The sequence below is a fragment of the Aspergillus brasiliensis genome, assembly GCF_001889945.1.
Source record: "Aspergillus brasiliensis CBS 101740 unplaced genomic scaffold ASPBRscaffold_4, whole genome shotgun sequence".
In the NCBI taxonomy this organism is placed as follows: domain Eukaryota; kingdom Fungi; phylum Ascomycota; class Eurotiomycetes; order Eurotiales; family Aspergillaceae; genus Aspergillus; species Aspergillus brasiliensis.
In genome coordinates, this window is record NW_027137445.1 from 166,110 (window position 1) to 181,968 (window position 15,859).

A 15,859-nucleotide genomic window follows, 5' to 3' on the forward strand; every position below is an offset into this window, starting at 1 on the left:
CCGATACAAGAAGCAAAGTCATGAACCATATCCGGCACACTTATACATATAACGATCTGTTTGCGTGCTTCATTTGAGAGATGTCCCCAAATACTGTAGTCAGACTCCGTGGGGAGCAGTCTCAGTAGAGGACTCTAAGAGCGATCAAGGAATCTATCGTCGTAACCAAGAATCAAGATTGAAGCTAATAAGAACAACAGTGCCTGATCCGTGCACGAGATCCACCCAAACTAAAGTCGGGCCCTTCCGATCCTGACTCATTCCGCTATCAGCACGTGATTGCCTCCGGACTCCGCTCCCATTCACGGCATCAGTTGGTTCGCGACAAACCACATTCAGCATTACCAACAAAAATAGCCTCAGTGCCTCGTCCCAGCGCGTCATATCAGTGCACTGTGTGTTATCTAGCACTTGACGCAAGTATCGGGAGCTTATTCAGCCTGCAGCTCCCTCAGTGCTTCACAACCCCACATCTCACTCTGTTGCGGGGTCAACCGAGTGCTCGACTGATCAGTTTGAAAGACGCATTATACATAATCGGCACCCTCGGGGTTTATTAATCTCAAGGACCATGCCGTCGTCAGTTCCGGTGCCCGCGACGGGCTTCCAGGCCCTCATCCTATGCGGTCCCGGCGTGTCTCTTAACACTTTCACATCCAACCCGGAGGAGTATCCGAAGAGTCTCATTCCTATCGCAAACAGGCCTATGGTGTTCTATCCCATCGACTTTTGCAAGCGGTCCGGAATTACAGGTACGTTCTGGTGGGGGACTTAACCCGTCCCCGACCACTTCTCTCGAATATCTTCCTAACGACTAACCTCGTATCTCGTGTCATCTAGATATCACATTAATCACACCCCCCTCCTCCCTCGCTCCTCTTCAAGCCGCTCTCAAACAAAACCCGCATCTCACATCACTTCCCGCACCCTCCGTATCCGTCATCGCTCCGAAAGACCTCGAAATGACCATGGGAACCGCCGAGCTGCTCCGTCTTCCAGAGGTCCAAGAATGCATCAAGACAGATTTCCTCCTTCTCCCGTGCGACCTGATCTGTGACATCCCAGGAGAATCGATACTAGAGGCGTGGTTAGTCACGCAGGGCGCGCTGGGAGGGAACCCTGATGGACCGGGTGGGGAGCAAGGGGGCCGTCGCGGCGGGCTTGCCGTATATTATCAGACACGGGGTCGGGAGGAGAGCGTAAAAGGGGAAGCCACCGACTTTGTGGCTGTCGCGCCTCTTGGGCAGGATGAAGCTCCAGTAGTATCGCATCTCGTTGACGGGCCATCAGCCCTACGGTTTGGCCTGTCGAAATTACTCATGTCGATGCCGATGGATACTGTGAAGGAGCGGATGGAACAAGAGAAGGGCTTTCTTGTGCGCCATGCTTTGGTCCAGAAGTATGCACAGGTTAAGATGTTGACCAGTTACCGCGATGCGCATCTCTATGTGTTTCCTTACTGGGTGAAGGAACTAGCTCGTCACCAGGAGAAGCTGGAGTCGGTTAGTGAGGATCTGATCGGCTATTGGGCCAAGGCAGGGTGGCAAAAAGGTCTCGGGGAGAAGTTGGGGATGGACAAGATCTTCCATGATCAAAGTCAGCACGACAACAAAAGTCACGACGGCGATGTGGTGGAGGATGAGATCGACCTCAATAGCATAAGCTCTACAAAGGTCGGCGGTCCCGCTTCACAGTCTGCGGAACATCCTCAAATCCTTGCGTATGTCCAACCAGGGTCGACGCCATTTGTTCGACGAGTTGACAGTTCCGCTATCCTTCTGTCAACATCACTTCGGCTGGCCAAGTTGGAGTCAATTGAGGAAGTTGGTCGTCAGGCAGCATCGCCTTTTGCGCACAGCCAGAAGGTGGCCCATCCCGAAGGCGTGGCCCAACGCTGCACGGTTACGAAGAGTGACTGTTTGCTTGCTGAGAATGTCACCGTGGAGCCAACATGTGTCATCAAGGAGAGTGTCATTGGACCTAACTGCCATATTTCCAGTGGTGCGCGACTCACCCGCTGCGTGGTGATGGACGGTGCGGTAGTTGAGTCCCGAGCTCAACTAACGGGCTGTATCATTGGTCGACGAGCTAGGATCGGCCGTGAATCCGTCCTGAAGGACTGTGAAGTCCAGGATGCCAACGTCGTTCCAGAGGAAACGGATGCTAAAAACGAGAAGTTCATGGTATTCGAAGGTCTGGATGATGAACGAGATGAGGAAATGGATACAGAGGGATTTGATTGAGGCTGATGAGTTTCGTGACTGGTCAAAAACACATAGTTCACATACCCCTGCTTATGTCCTGATGATATAGACGAAAGATTTGAAATGACGTCACTAGTGAACGGTGCTTCTCAAAATTCCCCATAAATGCAGCCTTATATGCGTAGTCTACTTGTAACTAGCTTGGGTGGACTGCCGATAGGTTAAACTGTTTATACAAATTATCAGTGGCTCACTTCCAATCACTTAATATAGCCAGTTCCTCATGTTCTCGTGTCTATTCTATTTCTATAAGCAAGTTGAACATTTCTAATCGAACAGTATGCTGTAAGAATCACCCGAACAATTACAACAACCCCGAAAACCCAACCCTAAATCCCCCATCACACCTCTCCACCCCAACGAACCTCAAATCCCTCACCACCCAATCCGCCCCAGCCTTCTTCAACTGCTCCACCGAATGAGTCGTCGCAACCGCCAAAACCTTACAGCCGGCTGCTTTTCCCGCCCGAATCCCAGCCGGAGCATCCTCCACCACCAAGACATCTGTACTCCTATCATCACCAGCATCAATATGCTTCCTCTCAGCCAGAATCTTGTCTTTCCCCTTGCGATATCCCTCCGGATCCGGCTTTCCCAAAGTGACATCCTCCGCGACAGTGACATGCTGCGGTTGAGGGAGTTGTAAGATGTTTAACCAGCCAGTTAATAAAGCGTTGGTGCCGGATGTGACGATCGCGTGGGGAATGTGGAGTTTGGTTAATGTTTCGAGGAGGTTCCGTGCGCCGGGGATCTCGACGGCGGGGGAACGGCTGAGGTTGGGGATTTGGGATTCCATTTTGCTGACATCTATAATAGGGGTCAGTCGATAGTTGGTTTTAGATTAAGGAAGAGGGATACGTACATTCCCAATTCGCCTTTGTAGGATCTAATTGTTGTAAGACGTCGATGCTTCGTCGCCCATGCGAGGTGCGGAGGATTTCTTCGTGGTCGATACCTAAGTCTGTGGCTATTCTGGTGGGGGTTAGTATGTGGTTGTTTCGTCGGTAAGCTGATGGTGTACCTTTTCCAGTTCTCGACAATTGCTACTCATGTTAGCTTCTTTTCGCGAAATATATACGGGTGGATGGTGTACCCTCTGTGGAATCTATGATAGTGCCGTCAAAGTCGAGCAGGAATCCTGCAAAGACGTGGGATGTGGCTTCACTGGATACTTGCGTTTCACCTGTCATTTTGCTTATCTGGGATGGTTGTCACTGCTATGGGGGTTTCAATTACTTTGTTTATAGGCTGACATGTTTATATAGGAAAGCGTGGCGTCGAGGGGCGGATGTTTACTATTTACGGTAGTCTTCCCGACATCTAATCAGGAAACCTACCCGACTTTCTCAAGATTGGCCACGATATGCTTAGAGTTAAGGTTGGGGTTCAACTGCGGATCACTATGGACTTATTAATAGATGTCTTATCTGAGCCTAGATCGTAACTGATACTATGGATCCACTGGTGACATGGAGTCAACACATGCCTCTCAATGCTGTCACGCATACGGCTACTACGTGTACACATCCAGTCTATAGAACATGCATAATCATCACAAGAATCATCCGACTACACCGGCTTCTGCGCCGCAACAACCAAAACATCAAAAATCGGATGAATATCCTTCCTCAACGACTCCCTCTTGACCCCCGCATTCAAATCCTCAATATCCTCCGGCTCCCAACCCAGGACATCCCCAAACAACGCCGCCGTGAACCCCTCCACGCCCTCCACAAAATTGACCCTCATAAAAGTCCCACACTCCTTCAACCGTGCATCCTTCGGCCAACTCCCAATCGGCAACTTAAACCTTGTGGTATGCACCGCACCAAACCCGGCCTCATTAACCCACTTCTCAAACTCCGGCGCCGGATCCATCGTCTGCCCAATGCGCAAACACGCCTCCTTTAACCCATCCATCATCCTCACCATATAACTATCCTCCTTCAGACTCCCATCCTCCGAATACAACGTATTCACACTCTCCTGCAACTCCAACCACCCGCCCGGTTTCAAATTCTCAAAACACTGCTTGATCAACCTCCCCCAATCGCGAATCGACCCCGCCATATACCGACAATGAATATAATCATAGTAGTCCGGTTCACTCTCCATCCACTCCTTCTCCACATCATCCACAATGAACTTGACATTCGGCGGTAGCCACGACGGCTGGATTGGACTGAGATCGTTTCCTATGATCTGCTCCGCGTGAGGGTACTCGTCGCCCATTTGGATGGCCCAGATGCCTGTGCCGGTGCCGATGTCGAGAATGCGTTTCCCGTCTAGAGGGTGGATTGGCGCGAGGAAGAGTTTGTTGTTGAGCAGGCGGTAGAAGATGTGGTGGACCATGTCGAGTCGGTCTTGTTCGGGTTGGTCGTTGGGAAAGGGGTAGTTGCCTAGATGGTGGGCGTGGTAGCGTCGTCCGTGCTTGTATTCGTATTTGAGGACGCTGGAGTTGAGCGATGTTGTGGAGGAGGCGGTGTCGAGGTTGATGCTGTCGTCGGAGTGGTCGACTTCGATGGGGTGGTTGGGGGAGGTTGAGTCCATTGTTACTATCACTACTGTGGGTTGTGTTGCGAGGATCGTGTGGTGATAGTGTGAGGTAGAATGGGTGCCACGTGGGGTTCAATTGAGCAACGTGCGGATAGCAAGGATAGAAGGGAAAAGGAGCGAGAAAGGTGATGGTCACGCCACTATATTCCGCAGTGTTATATCTTCACATGGTGGACTGCATGGAGCTATGGTTGGACTAGCTAAAAAGCAGTAACTACGAAGCACTTTACTTCTGATTCGTTGTCGGTGGAAGCCGAGCCCCGTGGATTCTCGCTAACCAGATGCCATGCCGTTAGCGCTTATATTGGTCCACTTTCAACGGTCGGGATGCAGCTGGTGCTAAGGTGATGGCGAATCAGAGTGATATTATGGGTATTTAACGGGTCAATGGCTCCGGAGATGTGCCGGGGTAGGCTTAGATGGATTGCCGGTAGTCCTTGATTTCGTTCTCCGCGTGGCAGTTAGACTATCTACTTCTGTTTAGTGGAGTAGGTACTTCTATACCGGGATGGGAGTGGTGCTTGTGGCATAGACTATAACCTGGTCTATAATATAGTGACTTTGTATTATTAGTGCATGGGATAATGAGTTCTTTGTTCACTACAACTTTTTCATCAGCCATGAGAAACATCTTTCCAATCCTCTCAAATCCCGAGGCTAATATCCTTTGCAAGCTCAATCCAGTAGAGAAAGGATATTCACAATTCAGCAGTAACGACCTTCGATGTATGGTGCCCGCTTTCGGTCGTATCAGCGAGGAGGATCAGAACATATATAGTTCTACTACATGGCCTGTTCCTCTCCCACGTACCGATGTTTTCATCTCAGTCTATTGTCACACAGCGTCCCAATTAGTTTCTCTTGCTAACGCGCGCAATACTGCAGAGACCATGAGTCCGCTTTCCACCCCGTTTAGCCCACGGGAAAAGCCAACCGGTATCATCCGATTCCCTCACATCAACGGGGGTAAAGCATTGACATCCTTGGAAACTTCTTTCTCGAGTAAGCCAATGAACAACATGTTGTATAAAATACCCAAATATTGTCTTTCATACTTTCTTGAGTAGTCACGGCGGTCCGATACTGATCGCTGCGTGTTTGTGCGGGCGGCGAGACTACAATGGACCATAGATTAACATTTCAGTCAAAGGCACGTCTGTCCCGTTGATTCCATATCTGAAACAGAATCCCCACATTTGTTCGATTCTAATGCATCTTGTCATGGGCAGTATCAGAAGATCCCTCTCCAGCGATTAAAAGATCCCCAATCCCGACCCTGACATCCCTATATCTAGCTGGGTCGGCTCAACTTGGCTTTTGTCTGGTTTTTTGTGAGCGGATGTTGAATACGCCAGTGAGACATGTATTGTAAACGCCCTAATATAGCATACAAAATAGCCTGGTCTTAAGTCGATAATTGAACACTTGATGCCCCAGTACTAGCATGGTGTCTAGTTGAGGGATCCGACGCATGTTTTCCTGAGTCTAGATCAGCAGATTATTGATATAGCTGAGTCAGTGCATAGCGATCTGATAAGCTTGAATCCGGCTATGTCGGAACTCAACATCTCGCATCCTTAGTCGGAGATTCACTTCCAAACCTACACCGATATGGACGTACGGTTGCAGCATTCTTGGATCACTTGCTGGCATCACAGAATTGCGGCAAGTCGGGGCCGTTGTTCAACGAATTGGAGTATGCCTGTCTGACCTGCGGGCGTAGGTATGGCAACACTGGCCGAACAGGGCGACAGGCGGGGCACCGATGTAGTGGCTGGCAGGGTAATCCGAGTCTCCATATCAGCGGTGTTACTGCTATCTAGATGTATTTTAGAGTCGGCTTGTCACCCGTTGAGCTGAAGTAGAACAGAAGCAAAAAAACCAGGTCTATCTATCAGATAGACTCTTCTCAACACGTACAACACAGCGGGAGGCGTAGCGGACGACCGCTGCGTCTTGCTCGTAGCGGGTGAGTCGTTGCATGCGTTTTTATACTAGATAAGAGGAAGAAGCGAAACGAAAAAAGAGAAAACTAGCATTCAGAGGTGTTTTTGATTATATCCCCTGTGTTATCTTCTTAGTACAGGATTGTTCGAACTAAAGTAAAGAAATAAGAGTAATTAGTTTCCTTTCTTCCATGAAAGGAAGAAGTAAAGGGAGGCAGCTGACCGCTATAATATGCTGCCTTTAAATGTGGCGACGTCCTGACGCCTAAATATATAAAGCAATATATGTAAAGCGAATAGGCTTGTGTAGTGGTCAATGAATATATAATAAAAGGTAGTATTAAAGAGCATTAAAAGTATCAAAATTGAGTAAGGTGCGATAGTAATAATATGCGGCATTCAGTTAGGACCCGGCGGTTGACGGGCCAGCTTGTGCACCACCGGTATCATCCTCAGCGGAGGTTAGGGAAGCTCGCGCTCGTGCCATGGTGTTGCGGACGGCGGTGATTCCAACGTAATTTTTTTCATGGGTTCTTATGGCAGTGAGGGATATTTCAGCGAGTGCTGCGAGTATACGGGGTTGCTGTACTTCTCGCACAAGTATGTGATAATCCAGGGTCAATCGATCCATATGTACGCTTATCTCGCGCATCTGTCCCTGCAATTGCGTTGCACGTTCGATGGTGGTGGTTAGCACGCGGGCCCAAGCTGGAACCGCAGGAGCGTTTGTTGCATTGGCCTCGTCGTTACATGCGTTTCTATACTGAATAAGAGGAAGAAGCGAAACGAAAGAAGAGAAACTAGCATTAAGAGGTGTTTTTGAACATATCATCCGTGTTGTCTCCTAAGTACAAGATCGTTCGAACCAAAGCAAACAAACAAGAGTAGTTAGTTTCCTTTCTTCCTCAAGGGGAAGGAGCAAAGGGAGGCAGCCGACGGCTGCAACGACCTGGAGAGAGATTGAGTTAAGGGGAGAGGGTGGAGAGCGGCTATCCAGTTGTAATCGACGATTTAGTGTAGTGTTCACCCAAACCTCTCCCAACACAGGGATGTTTGGCAAACTTCTTGATAAGGCCTCACAGGAATCAGTTACAGATTCCTCATCGAATTGGTGATCGAGGCTATCTGATCCAGCTGCTGTATCTGTTGCTAGTTTCGTGTATCTCCTTCGGTTTCACAATTTGAGTGTGTGGTGGATTTGCATGCCAGTTATCTAAGGCATATCTATCATGGTGATACCGCAGTGTGGAAGGATTCTTCATGATGATGGCGCCCTAGCCGCGTCCTATTCGCATCACGGTCAATCTGGACTGCGCTCTGTGATTTCCTCCGTGGATGTGAGTTGTTTGGCCCATCAGCTGTTCCAGCAGCCGGCATAGTGGCTCATTAGTTCTGGAAACATTGTTCGAATTTCTGTTGTATTTTGTTGCATATTGTATTTATGTTCTTTAGCTCATTGAGAATATCATCATAGTGCTAGTGCTACTTAGCTTCTCTTGTATGGAGATAAAGATGATCAAGGCCATACGGGGAGATAAGCTTATGTAGGAAAAAAACATGTCATAAAGATGGAGGCAGAAGATGACTGGAAGGAGTCTGGAGGCTCCTTAAATACCTTCCACCAGTAGAAGGTATGAATGTAATAGGAATTCAATCATATTTCCAGTGAAGCCCTGGAGCACTCGTTGAATAGCAAGGTTAATATTTCTCAGTATTTACAGTGAAAGTCAAGCAGAAAGCTTAGGGCTATTCAAACAGGACAGTAGATTACTTCACCAAAGCTCCGATACCCTTGTTCATTGATGTTTCTCCAGAGGAATGCTCATATGAATAAAGTGATCTTAAGCCTGAAATACTGGCCAATTCACTCCACCAATGGAAGCTAACATGACAGGTACAATTACACTATTTATCATGCGGGATTGAGACCTCATTATAATTAAGATCGTCGTATTCTATCCTACTACCATCATTGAACTTTATTTCAAAAGCTGCACGATGTCTTTCTGTCCCCGCCAGATCGCGAACCGCAACGCCGTCCAATTCTTATTACCAGAGACCATGGCGACATCCGCGCCGGCGTCCAGCAAGAGTCGCACAATGTCCGCGTGGCCACATTCGGCCGCTGCTGCCAGAGCTGTGTAGCCGTTGTAACTACCGCCGGGGGCGTTCACATCCGCCCCAGCCGTCAGGAGTAGACGGACGGTAGACAGGTGGCCGTTGAAGGCGGCGCCCTGGAGCGCGGTGAAGCCATGATATCTCGCAGCTGCTGCATTCACATCGGCACCGGCACGAAGTAAAAAATCGACGATTTCATCATAGCCTCCCAGCGAGGCGGCCTGCAGCGTGGTCCGACCCCGGTTGTTGGCAGGAGGCGCATTGATCTCTGCAACAGGCTGCCGTTGTAGCAGCCACTGTAAGATCTCCAGATGTCCTCCCTCCGCTGCAGCCTGCAGGGGGGTGCGACCCATGTATTTATTTGGCGGGATTGTGAGGTCGGCACCTGCGACAACGACCAGATGGCGAACAATATGGAAGTGACCAGCGCTGGCGGCTTGGACGAGGGCGGGTCGGCCGCCGTTGTTGCCCCCGGGAGCATTCACATCGGCTCCGGCGGCTAAGAGTGCCTCGACCACGTCAAGATGGCCGTTGAGCGAGGCCGCCTGGAGTGCAGTTTGGCCATAGTAGCCTCTGGGGGGCTCGTTGGGGTTGCTGGAGGGCTGACTCAAGAGATGCTTTACAAGAGGAAGGTCGCCTTGCGCAGCGGCAAGCTGGAGGGGTGTCCAGACACTCTCCTCGTCTGGTTCCTCCTCCAGGAAGGAATGTAGATTCCCATGCACTGGACTGTGAACTTGCGAAAGAGTCATTACGTGGCAGGGCACTTCCGTTGTCAGGACTGACCGAGGGAGCAGGTCGTTGCGAGTTCGGGCCTTACATCCACTAGTGCTTACCTTGTTATCACGACACGAGACTTCTTGGCAAAATATAAGCAGAGCAACACGAGGCTTGATTGCGTTCCCGCTTTAAGGGTTTGTTGGCTGATAAGCCTAGTCTGTGACTGTGTATTACGGACGTAACGAACAGCGCCTGTAATACACATTGCTGATATGCTGCATGGTCATGATGAATACTTCCTGGCTCAAGGCCTCTCTCTCTCTGTCGGAATTTCCTACTGTCCATATTCCCAAAAGCTTCTCTCATTGTACCTTGATTAAGGAACCATGTTGCCACACCCTAACGACTGGGAGGAGAATGAAGACAAGGACGTCGAATCGCTCTCTCCGTCAAGCGGCTTGCTGAATGAAACCAAGATCAAGATCGCAGCATCGCCATTAACAAAGAAATCAGCCTTTCTTTGGAAACATGTGAATGCTCGTTTACTCTTCGAAGTGTTCCTGGTGTTTTGCCTTGTCGTCGCTGTGATATCGAATGGACGCTCCGACAAGACTGAGGTAGTCCACGAGAGGAGGTTTGGACCAACGCGTAGGCATCACCCGGTATGATCTTTAGACAACTTCTGCGTACTGATGCGAGCACTTTCATCTGTCAGTCCCGCGAAAGCCCGTTATCTTCGGCAATACCGCCGGTCTTGGACCGGACCTCGTCTACCATGACACTGAAATGATGTGGAATAAGACCAGGATGCAAGAGATCCATATGAACTGGCATGCATTGTTTCCACGTGAGTATCCAGCTACAGATTCTACACCTAACGAAACATGCTAATCTTGTATAATCTCTAAGCTGGCCGCGGCTACATCAACGTCCCCGAAGATGAAGACGAATTCGAAGTCCTGCACCCCGCATTCAAAATGGATAATGTCTTCGAGCAAGGCGACCACTATGAGGGCCACATCATGGCGGTCTATCACCAACTTCACTGTCTTGTATGTATCCCTACCCATACTATAAACCATGAGATATGCCACTGACTCCCGGTAGTCTATCCTGATGACCGCTTTGGGCACCTCTCGAGAAGAGTGGGCGAAGTTGGAGACACAAAAGGTGGAGCATCGAGCTCACTGTGTCGAGTATCTTCGGCAGAGCATTCTCTGTTCTGCAGATACCACCCTGGAGGGGGAGACGGGGGCTTGGGCCAGGAGTACGGGTTGGGGACAGACACATTCTTGTGTTGACTTTGATGCCCTGACGGAGTATGCTAATAAACGGGCCATGTGGAACCTGACAGAGCGACTGTTGCCGGACAGTTTTGATCCTCTGAAGGTTCCTGAAAATGGGGAAGGGCACGAGGATCACCACTAGACAATATGGCAACTCACTTTGTAACCTGTTGGGGTTGGGATGCATGAAGTTATTACTATGAAAACCTTTCTCACATCAGAAGTTGGCTTTATCATGGTACATTAGATATATAGATATATCTACTTGGTCTTACACAGAATAGGCATATATGTAAACGAGTAAGCCCAACAGAAAGCAAATATCATTCTTGATCTGTCAACCTTATACTACTACTAGTATCACCTATACTAACCGACTCAGTGCTTCGCAACCAATTTGGCCCGTGGAAAAAAGCCCGTATCCTACTGCAGTTAAATCGCCTCTCCGGCCGTAGTAAGCTACCACGTTACCAGCTGCTTCTCTTGTCATCAGCAACCGGCAAGAATGTGAGAGAGACAAGATACACTCACCGCCACTGACTCAATCACTTGCGATCATAAGTTGGAACGGCCTCTTCAGCGACGGGGCCAGACGCCATAGATCTCTTGTCATATGTAGGGACGGCTTCTTCAGCAACTGGGCCAGAGGCCATGGATCTCTTGTCGTAAGTGGGCACGGCTTCCTCAGCGACGGGGCCAGATGCCATGGATCTCTTGTCATATGTAGGAACGGCTTCTTCAGCGACGGGACCAGACGCCATAGACCTCTTATCGTACGTGGGCACGGCTTCCTCAGCCACCGGACCAGAAGCCATGGATCTCTTGTCATAGGTAGGCACCGCTTCCTCAGCGACTGGGCCGGAAGCCATTGACCTCTTGTCATACGTGGGTACGGCTTCCTCAGCGACAGGCCCAGATGCCATGGATCTCTTATCGTATGTAGGAACCGCCTCTTCAGCGACAGGCCCAGAGGCCATGGACCGAGGGATTGCCAAAGCGGCTACCTGAGAGACGCCAAAGGCGAGTGCGATCAAAGTAGCGAGAGACTTCATCGTGGAAAGTGTAGAGGACAGCGAGTACTCAGAGCAGGAATTAGATTTCAAATTTGGCTTTGATAAGAGTCAGGATGATTCTTGGCACGTGGATACACAGCCAAAGAGAGATTTATAGTCGAAAGTAATAGCATTGCTAAGTACTTTCTTATATCTTCTACTGGGACGCCTACTTCAATCCATACCGCAGAAAATAGGAATATACAATACAGTACCCTACTTACCACGATACACGATACTAGTGGTATTAAAGCTGCAGCCATGGCTGTACGTTATCTAAACTTTGTTTTCTGCAGGATCGCATCTATTAATTTTGGAGTATCTCGCAATACACTTGCCGTCTTCATGCTAGACTGACGTAGACACTTCTGTATGATTATATTAATCAGACGAGGTGACCAGTAATAACACCCTTCTACTATCTGACTACTGTAAGCCAAGAGAAAGTGAGTAAGATATTGCCGTATCCCCTCATCCCAAGAAGTAGATACGATATAGATATCAAATTATGACCATCTTCGCAACGACCTAAATTCTGACCTCACAAAGCAAGGCCTCCCACTCTCCAAATGAAACCCCTCAGATAAGCTACCATTCCTACCACCCGTAATCCGATCCTTCACTATCTTCTTCCCCCTCACAACGGCGTCGCCCTACAAAACGGAATGCCCGATGTCGCAATCGTAGTCGAATTCAGCCCCCGCGGCCACTGCATAATCAGACGCGTGCAGTGCAGCGTATGCCCATAGCTGTACACATCATCATCCAGATACCGATGCTCCAGGATGGCCGAATGCAACCGACGCCACAGATACAGACAATGCATGATATGGTAATCATTATCCGGGTAAACGGCCTCGAACTCGCCGGCCAACACCAGCTCCCGAGATACCTCTTGGGTATGCTCACGGTCAGCATACCACCGGAAGTCGACCTCCGTGAGCATCTCCTCCAGAACCCCCGGGTTAAAGCAGTCCGGTGAGTACCACCGCGACGCCATCACGTCGAAGTGGCATCCCAGCCGCTTGGCTTCTGTCCAGTGCGTGCCGCATTTTGCTTCGCCGGTTTGGGCGTCGAAGACGAAGCCTCCGTCCACGGGTACGGTGGGTGGGGATGATGTGGAGGGGCGGTTGATGTGTGTTAGGGCGTTGGTGAGGAGTTGGGACATGGTGAGGGGGTGGATGGCGCTGGTTAGGGCGATTCCTAGCACGAGGCCGACGAGGAGGGAGGCTATGTTGGCGCTAATTAGGGCTCGTATGGTGACACCTCGGCGGTAAGTTGAATGATTCAAAGGAGAGTAGTCTGTTGGAGCCATGGTGGGAGTGTGCACCAGCGAGGTTTCTCAAGACTAAGTGTATGTGGTAGGTAGAGTACAGCTGGGGCCCGTTTTGGCATTATGTAGTGCATCCTGGATAAGCATCTAGGCGACGGTGTGTATTTTTAGATGGATAATCTTACCGTCTGTGACCTGCTTATGTCTCTCCTCATGGCACTATATACACGCCGTCATATTGCTGGAGATATTCGTTCATAATCCTTCCACATCTACACTGCCAGTTTCGTTGATAAACACAACCCTCAGTTGCGTATTCGTGTCTGAACCAAAACCTAACTTTGTTCCCTTTGCACCCAACTACCCAGTCACATCAGACCCAGCAACATGCACAGCGAAGATGATTCTAATACCCATCTCCTCGAAGACGGCCATGACCCCCTACCAAGCTACAAACAGCCCTTCCGCTCACCTCCTCCACGAGCCAGCCCACTCACAACCTTCATTCACCTAACCAAAACCTGTCTCCTCTACTCCCTCGCCCTCTGGGGCATATTCAACCTCATCACCCTGAGTACCCCTCACCTGGACCACCTCACAACAATGACCCCCCACACCGGCTGCGACTGCGGCGCATCCGTCGCCGAAGCCATCTCACGGGACTGCAAATTCGACGGTCTCGCCATGGCGTGGCTCCCACCGCACTGCCGGGACGACGAATTAGCCGCGGAATTCAACACGGTGGGCGACGGCCCCAACGGCACCTGGATCTACTACTCCGACAGCGAGCGCACGATCCCCATGGACGTCAGCGAAGTGGCTGCGTTGGCGGACGAGCCGACGGCATTGGTGCATATGAGTGTGCAATGGCACACGCTGCACTGCATTTTCTACTGGCGGAAGCAGTACCGCGCGCGGTTTAATGGGAAGATCGTCGAGCCTCGCTCCGATTCGGAACACCATATCAAGCATTGTGGACATATTTTCTTATCGCCGGGCTCAGGGACTAAATCTGGGGTTGCGCTCGTGACTAACCAGGAATAAACTAAGTACTAGTGGAGAGGGGGTTGCAGATATATCCACGAGTTAGAGGCTGCGGTATTGAGATGGTATTGCAGGGGTGGCGGGTTAGGGTATTACGGCTGCTGTACACCGACGGATGTCCGTCCATTTCTTACCGTTTTCTTATGTGAGATAGATAAGGACAGGGATGCGCACGGCCCTTAGTGCGGAGTATCTATCTATCTATATCTATTGTCTGACATGAAGAGATTGATCTGACATTCCTGTGGGGGCCTGATATTAGAGTGCATGTATTAGTCTACTTCGATGTGTTGTTGGTGATTCTGCGGTAATAATGAGTTAAGGCGGCCACCGCTGGGGTTTATCGCTGGTGGTTGTCCAAGTAGTGTCGGTCAGTCAATGCTCAATTCCCATGGCGAGCTGGTCCTATCAGCCTGTGAAGGGGGAGGGTGAGAGTGATGAGTTGACTCTGCGTATTCTATCTGGTCCTTCTGCTTTGATTCACAATATCACTTCGTCTACGACGCTATCAACTCTGTTGGCAAACTGGACAAATAACCTAGTCGTAAATGGCTATCCCAACTCCTCTGTCTCAGTGTCTGTCAACGGCGTCGGCCAATTCAAATTATGGCTCTGTACCATCCACCGTGACTCACCGTCAACGTTGGAGGATACTGTTGACCGCGCCAACAACTTCTTGCTGCAAAATGATTCTGCATCCGAATCCGCCTGTTTCAGCTTAACAGCTGATCCCTCACTCGATCATGGTTATTTGTTGTCCATAATCAAACTCTCCGGGAACCACTCTCCCTTCTCACCCAGCAGACCTCTGTCATCCATACCATGGAAGATCAGAAAAGACCTGTATCGACGTACCCCATGGCTTCTCCTCCTCTGCCTGTTAACCCTCCTCTGCGCAATCTGCATCATCGTATCTACCCGCCTCCAACTCACATTCCGCACCACCACTACTACAACATCAAAGAATGACCTCTGGCTCCACTGGAACACCACCAACAGCATCGGCCTGACCAACCAACTCCAATTCACCCGCCCCTGGTCCAGCTTCCTCGACTACTTCAGTGACCAGCAGCAGGAATGGTACACCCGCCTAGACGACCAATCCATGCTCCCCACCACACTCATCGACGCCACCGAACTCAAATACCAAAAATGGTTTCAAGACCGGTATCCAGAGATGGAACGGGTCCGACGAAATGGCGACTATCTCAACAGCTCCTTCTGGGAGGATCCGTACGCGGTGCAGATCCCCACGGACGCACTGTTTCATCCGGCGCATTGTCTGCTGGCGGTGCGAAGGTATTGGATTGCGAGGGAGACGGGGAGGCATGTGTGTCCGAGGGATATTGATTTTCATCATGTGAAGCATTGTTTGGATTCGTTGGATAGGGTGTTGTTTGGGGATTTTGAGAGTGAGAGGGAGGGGGAGGGGGGGGAGGGGGTAGTAGTATTGCCGCAGGATGGGGATAGTCGGATGCCGTGGTTGGTGAATGCGTGTTTTTAGTTGAGCTGGGGTGACTAGTATTATTGAGTTTAGAATCTGTCATTCCTGTATTTGATGTCGTGGAGTCAAGTAGCGCAGATGCTAAGATCATCCCTCGAA

At 50.1% G+C, this 15,859-nt stretch overlaps 7 protein-coding genes across 7 annotated transcripts; 3 read left to right on the forward strand and 4 right to left on the reverse strand.

Annotated features, from left to right (window-relative positions):
- The first annotated feature begins 322 nt into the window (after positions 1-322).
- On the forward strand, positions 323-2,648 carry ASPBRDRAFT_173468 (translation initiation factor eIF2B subunit gamma). Its single transcript, XM_067619750.1, has 2 exons — positions 323-752; positions 841-2,648. The coding sequence occupies exons 1-2, from the start codon at positions 572-574 to the stop codon at positions 2,241-2,243; spliced, it is 1,584 nt and encodes a 527-aa protein (XP_067480373.1). The 5' UTR covers positions 323-571; the 3' UTR covers positions 2,244-2,648.
- On the reverse strand, positions 2,569-3,454 carry ASPBRDRAFT_53356 (HAD family hydrolase; the record flags this gene model as incomplete). Its single annotated transcript, XM_067627059.1, has 4 exons — positions 2,569-3,071; positions 3,127-3,236; positions 3,286-3,307; positions 3,358-3,454. The coding sequence occupies 4 exons, from the start codon at positions 3,452-3,454 to the stop codon at positions 2,569-2,571; spliced, it is 732 nt and encodes a 243-aa protein (XP_067480374.1).
- Positions 3,455-3,601: 147 nt separating this feature from the next.
- Positions 3,602-4,918, reverse strand: ASPBRDRAFT_40746 (class I SAM-dependent methyltransferase). The gene has a single exon (XM_067624422.1). The coding sequence runs from the start codon at positions 4,812-4,814 to the stop codon at positions 3,834-3,836; it is 981 nt and encodes a 326-aa protein (XP_067480375.1). The 5' UTR covers positions 4,815-4,918; the 3' UTR covers positions 3,602-3,833.
- Positions 4,919-9,953: 5,035 nt separating this feature from the next.
- Positions 9,954-11,122, forward strand: ASPBRDRAFT_73580 (oxidase ustYa family protein). Its single transcript, XM_067629216.1, has 4 exons — positions 9,954-10,249; positions 10,317-10,448; positions 10,511-10,653; positions 10,709-11,122. The coding sequence occupies exons 1-4, from the start codon at positions 9,988-9,990 to the stop codon at positions 11,027-11,029; spliced, it is 858 nt and encodes a 285-aa protein (XP_067480376.1). The 5' UTR covers positions 9,954-9,987; the 3' UTR covers positions 11,030-11,122.
- A 146-nt stretch (positions 11,123-11,268) lies between these two features.
- ASPBRDRAFT_148406 (uncharacterized protein) lies at positions 11,269-11,978 on the reverse strand. Its single transcript, XM_067619288.1, has 2 exons — positions 11,419-11,978; positions 11,269-11,364 (listed from the first exon to the last, which is right to left on the reverse strand). Exon 1 carries the CDS (start codon positions 11,937-11,939, stop codon positions 11,433-11,435), a length of 507 nt encoding a protein of 168 aa, XP_067480377.1. The 5' UTR covers positions 11,940-11,978; the 3' UTR covers positions 11,269-11,364; positions 11,419-11,432.
- Positions 11,979-12,576: 598 nt separating this feature from the next.
- On the reverse strand, positions 12,577-13,254 carry ASPBRDRAFT_121857 (uncharacterized protein; the record flags this gene model as incomplete). Its single annotated transcript, XM_067617467.1, has 1 exon — positions 12,577-13,254. The coding sequence occupies one exon, from the start codon at positions 13,252-13,254 to the stop codon at positions 12,577-12,579; it is 678 nt and encodes a 225-aa protein (XP_067480378.1).
- A 561-nt stretch (positions 13,255-13,815) lies between these two features.
- Positions 13,816-15,760, forward strand: ASPBRDRAFT_53362 (uncharacterized protein; the record flags this gene model as incomplete). The annotated part of the gene is made up of 3 exons (XM_067627060.1): positions 13,816-14,238; position 14,345; positions 14,622-15,760. The coding sequence occupies 3 exons, from the start codon at positions 13,816-13,818 to the stop codon at positions 15,758-15,760; spliced, it is 1,563 nt and encodes a 520-aa protein (XP_067480379.1).
- Positions 15,761-15,859: the final 99 nt, after the last annotated feature.

What these genes read in the sequence shown, in the direction of transcription:
- ASPBRDRAFT_173468 (XM_067619750.1), top strand. Translation starts at nt 572, where the DNA reads ATGCCGTCGTCAGTTCCGGTGCCCGCGACGGGCTTCCAGGCCCTCATC. An exon ending in CAAGCGGTCCGGAATTACAG is followed by an intron (nt 753 to 840) that starts GTACGTTCTGGT and finishes CGTGTCATCTAG; the next exon opens with ATATCACATTAATCACACCC.
- ASPBRDRAFT_40746 (XM_067624422.1), bottom strand. Translation starts at nt 4,814, where the DNA reads ATGGACTCAACCTCCCCCAACCACCCCATCGAAGTCGACCACTCCGAC.
- ASPBRDRAFT_73580 (XM_067629216.1), top strand. Translation starts at nt 9,988, where the DNA reads ATGTTGCCACACCCTAACGACTGGGAGGAGAATGAAGACAAGGACGTC. An exon ending in GAGGAGGTTTGGACCAACGC is followed by an intron (nt 10,250 to 10,316) that starts GTAGGCATCACC and finishes TTCATCTGTCAG; the next exon opens with TCCCGCGAAAGCCCGTTATC. An exon ending in ATCACCAACTTCACTGTCTT is followed by an intron (nt 10,654 to 10,708) that starts GTATGTATCCCT and finishes GACTCCCGGTAG; the next exon opens with TCTATCCTGATGACCGCTTT.
- ASPBRDRAFT_148406 (XM_067619288.1), bottom strand. Translation starts at nt 11,939, where the DNA reads ATGAAGTCTCTCGCTACTTTGATCGCACTCGCCTTTGGCGTCTCTCAG.